A 4,346-nucleotide genomic window follows, 5' to 3' on the forward strand; every position below is an offset into this window, starting at 1 on the left:
AATTTGCATATTGTGCGGCCTTAATTTGCGTATTTAGCACAAAATACTGGTTTGATCTTCACTGAAATGGCTTGATCTGATTCCTTATCCCTCAAAACATGGGGATAGACACCAAAATTGTTCTGATACGATGTGTAGTTACTGAGATATTGACGAAAACCCGATTTTCAGTAATGGCCGCCCTAATTTGCATATTGTGCGGATTGCCCAAGGATGACAGAGTGGCATCATTCAGATTCTGAAAGAGCACACCTCAGAGATATAGAAACACCAAAAAAACTTTGTATGGACCGTATTGCACGCTTATCGGTCTCTGCCACCAGACTAATCTAACTTGAGAAATGTTTTACCCTTTATGAAGGTTGTCCCTTCTGCCCCCTCTGATCTGGTTGGGATTTCTTCCAGACCATCGTTAGTTTCCTCTGGAGAGTACAATTTATTAATTAGTTCATCAGAGGTCAGGAGATGGATTACAGCAATTATTAAGGATGTAATCCCTTCATAGAAATCAAGATGTACGTCCTGACTACTGTAACAGTGTTTGGTGGAGTGAAGGTTGTGCAGATGCCATTGATGGGCTACAGTTGGAACAAGTATTATAATTGTACATGGCATATTTGGAATTTTCCTGTCACTTCATCAATGATGGCTTCATCCCTCAAAACGTAGCCGGCAGCTTTCTACAGCAAAGAAAGGTAAGAACTTACTAAGAGAGAGATCTCGCTCATTTCCCTTTGGGTCATTCGTGTCCTGAACTGGATGGCCGGCAGCTGCAAACAAACATGATAAAATTTTCATTTTAACTGTTGAAGATTTAGTATTCCACATTCCTACAACTATAGTCCAAATCAGAAGAGAATATTACAGAAAGTATAACCATTGTAGTGCATAACTATATCTAGCTGAATTACATGTAGTACCATTGATATCACTACCAAGTTGAACATGATTGCATTTCTGAAACATACAATTTTGTACTAAACTGTCACTTCTTCAGCACAGAAGTAGATACTAACCTGATACAGCTTCTTTGGGGTCCATCTCTGAAAAGGGAAGGTTGAATAAATTTTGTCACTCTTTACTGACACTCTTGAGCTTTCCTGTCTATATCTGGTATGAAATGTGAAGTAACAGCTAACCTAAGCTTGTAGTTCATTCCCCCAAGAAAAACTATAAATACCGCTTAGCATTGATATGTTAAAGAGTGTGCAAGTTGAACACTCACACATCGCTACCAGTGAGTACACTATTATATAATAGCTAATTGGCCTGCGGTAGGTTTATCTGTGAGTGAACAGCTGTGCAGCCCAAGGTCTGGGACTACAAAAACAAAGATGGGTGCTGCTTTATACACCGCATGGAGCAGGAAGGACGTATGCCTTTTTTAAACTGCTTGTTGCAAGAAACAAGCTAAAATGCATATCTAAATCTACAACAATATTGTGAAGCTACACATTCATTCAAAATAAACCTTGCTTGATATTAATGATAAAAGGTAATGTAAATTTGCAATGCAACATCAAAAATGTGTAGTTACATTACACTGCAAAAGGTGTACAAGTACAGGCTGTTTTCTGACAAGCTGTCTTGTGGCAAGAGATGGAGACAGATTTTGAACTCACCTTCATCCTCATCTTCCTCCTCCTCTCCAGCATCACTTTCCTGCCCTGTGTTGTTTGGCACAGTCATCAGATGTTCCAGCTGAGACCCTCCTGTGATGGATTCATGAATCAGATGTAAATTGTACCACTGATGGGTGTGGTTTGTTGTCACCATTCAAGCATTTTTACCATCAAAGATATAACACATTTAAGGTCACCGTGTCGGATGTATGATAACCCTAACTTTGCATAACTTGTTTTAAAGTTATTTACCTCATGAGCCATCAAAGAGGTGGCACCACATTGAAAAATTAATGTAAAACATTTTTTGATGGACTCGTATATATTCACACACCTTCTGGGTCTGGTCTGGCCTGTCGGCTGCTTGCTGCTTTTCGTCGCCTCTTCTTGCAGAAACAAAAGATTGTAACAGCTACAGCTACCATAAGGAGTACTACTACTGTTACAGTAGTTCCAGCAATCATGGCTATCTGAGTTTGGTGGATTAGTTCAACAGGCCGACGTGACTTCCCTCCTATGGCTTCTGTTGTTGTCACTGGAGAGTTATTTTGTGGTTCCTGAGAATCTGCGGTTGGCACACTGCGGGAGTTGTCCTTGGGCCGTGACGTCTCTTCTGAAAAAATCGATCACAGGTTAACAAGATCAGGTGAATTTGGCTTTGACTGGATTAGTTTCTATTAACTCTATGAGCTTAGCGGCTCCTTTATTTATTTTCTCACTAGTAGTAGTACGTATACTCAGGTCCAAAGAATTAATTTTAAGACAGCATGACTTTGTAAAATGACAAACAGCATTTGTAAAATGAAGTTCTGTATGCCATTGGGAAAGTCACTTTGCCAATAAAACCAATATTGCTGATTAAAAGTAAATTATTAAATGTGTGGAGCTTTGTTCCAATCAGGACCTCAGAAATATATGCACATGTTTTGATGATTGCATATCTTGTTCATAATCTCAATGTATGTCCATTGGGTTACATGTAGTTTCAGACAAATTGGATAATATAAACTGGAGCCATGAAAGTTTAATTTTAGATAGCTTGACTTGGAAACCGTTTAGTGTGTGATGCCATATGAATTATAATGTTTGAGTAGCAGGTGTCACATAAACTACTGTGCTTCTTGCCTAATACTGTGTGTCATATGTGATTTTTAAAAAATTCTTAACAATGCCATATGCAATGTAACATACGGAGATCCCCTGGCCCTGTAGCAGGAATGAGTATGGCCCCACACACGGTATCTTGTCCCGGTGTGCAGGGCTCGAGTGTTGTTCTCTGCAGCGCCCTGCAGTCGGTACACACCATGCAGACTTGGGTCGCAGACAGCTGGTCTGAGTACGTCCCGGGGTGGCAGGGCGTGCACTTGGTGTCATACATGGCCACAGCTGTGCACAACAAAACAAAACAAAGCACTGGATATTCCAATAAAATTTCACCTTGCACCGCACAATATGATCTTCTTGTGTGCTAGTTGCTCCTGACTCAGGGTAGCCTAAAATTCTGATGCGCTACAGAGTAGTGTGAGCAAGGTAGTATTCACACTGTGCTACCAGGCTCAAAAAAGGAGTCGAATACTGAGTATGACATATGTATTGAAATGTAAGATAAAACATGCAACACAATTTTTTACCTATGTTGGAGACCCCCTCTCCAGCTTTGCACTTGGTGATCTGCCGACATCCCCGCTCTGTCATGTTCCAGTACTTTCCATCCTCACTCGCGAACCGTGTCCTTAAAACAGCAACAAAATACAGAATTTCTTCAAAAAAAGTATGTTTGCTGGAAGTACTTCAATCTGCTTTTTTCCTGCTGTATCTGTACTAGTATCTGTTATAATAGCCAGTATAACCGCCTTTTAGCGTAACACACCAGCTTCTGTATCTGTATAGCCGGTATAACCGCCTTTTAGCATAACACACCAGCTTCTGTATCTGTATAGCCGGTATAACCGCCCTTCGGCGTAACACACCAGCTTCTGTATCTGTATAGCCGGTATAACCGCCCTTCGGCGTAACACACCAGCTTCTGTATCTGTATAGCCGGTATAACCGCCCTTCGGCGTAACACACCAGCTTCTGTATCTGTATAGCCGGTATAACCGCCCTTCAGCGTAACACACCAGCTTCTGTATCTGTATAGCCGGTATAACCGCCTTTCGGCGTAGCACACCAGCTTCGCAGGCACGCGGCGCGGCGGCAGCTGTCTACAGTACACCGATCGACTTGTTACACCTAATCCTTGAACATCAACCACACACACAAAACGCTAATTGCAATAATCAATAAAGCAGATAGTACTACAAATCAGTTTTAAGTTACTACACAATACCTACATTTTCCAATATTTTTGTTTTCAATTTTCATATATTTGCTCATTTTGCAGCTACTTTGAACAATTTACAGGATGGTTGAAAACTTTTCTTTTTGAAACCGACTAAAAATTCATGCACAGGCAGATGGTATCCATATAATCAAATCACCATGGCCTTACTAGAGCCCAATACAAACATACGTGAGTCCTGTTCCCTTCCCTGATGACAACTCCTGTCCTTCCATCGTTGATGTCATGGTCCAGCGGAGACACAACACAGAAACTGTGGGGTATACACCTGTACACAGTGTACTGTACAGGGGGCTGGTAGGTTCTGGGGGGGCAAGGGGCACATCTGCCAGTGGGAGTGTCATCACAGTAGGACCCTGGTATGGGGGGGGGGGGGGTACAGG

At 41.6% G+C, this 4,346-nt stretch overlaps 1 protein-coding gene across 2 annotated transcripts in view; it reads right to left on the bottom strand.

Annotated features, from left to right (window-relative positions):
• Positions 1–4,316, bottom strand: part of LOC109471709 (tumor necrosis factor receptor superfamily member 1B-like) — a 6,369-nt gene extending 2,053 nt beyond the window's left edge. Inside the window, exons 1-8 of one of the 2 annotated variants that reach the window (XM_019771049.1) lie at positions 4,135–4,316; positions 3,254–3,354; positions 2,814–3,008; positions 1,957–2,235; positions 1,623–1,712; positions 1,017–1,043; positions 708–770; positions 351–422 (exon numbers count right to left, since the gene is read on the bottom strand). In XM_019771049.1, coding sequence (XP_019626608.1) covers positions 351–422; positions 708–770; positions 1,017–1,043; positions 1,623–1,712; positions 1,957–2,235; positions 2,814–3,008; positions 3,254–3,354; positions 4,135–4,307 — 1,000 coding nt within the window. In that variant the 5' untranslated portion in view covers positions 4,308–4,316. The remainder of the gene's footprint in view (positions 1–350; positions 423–707; positions 771–1,016; positions 1,044–1,622; positions 1,713–1,956; positions 2,236–2,813; positions 3,009–3,253; positions 3,355–4,134) is intronic. The other variant, XM_019771050.1, reaches the window with a different exon arrangement.
• Between the last annotated feature and the right edge of the window lie 30 nt (positions 4,317–4,346).

Source organism: Branchiostoma belcheri, unplaced genomic scaffold (genome assembly GCF_001625305.1).
Source record: "Branchiostoma belcheri isolate BF01 breed outbred unplaced genomic scaffold, Haploidv18h27 scaffold255, whole genome shotgun sequence".
NCBI lineage: Eukaryota > Metazoa > Chordata > Leptocardii > Amphioxiformes > Branchiostomatidae > Branchiostoma > Branchiostoma belcheri.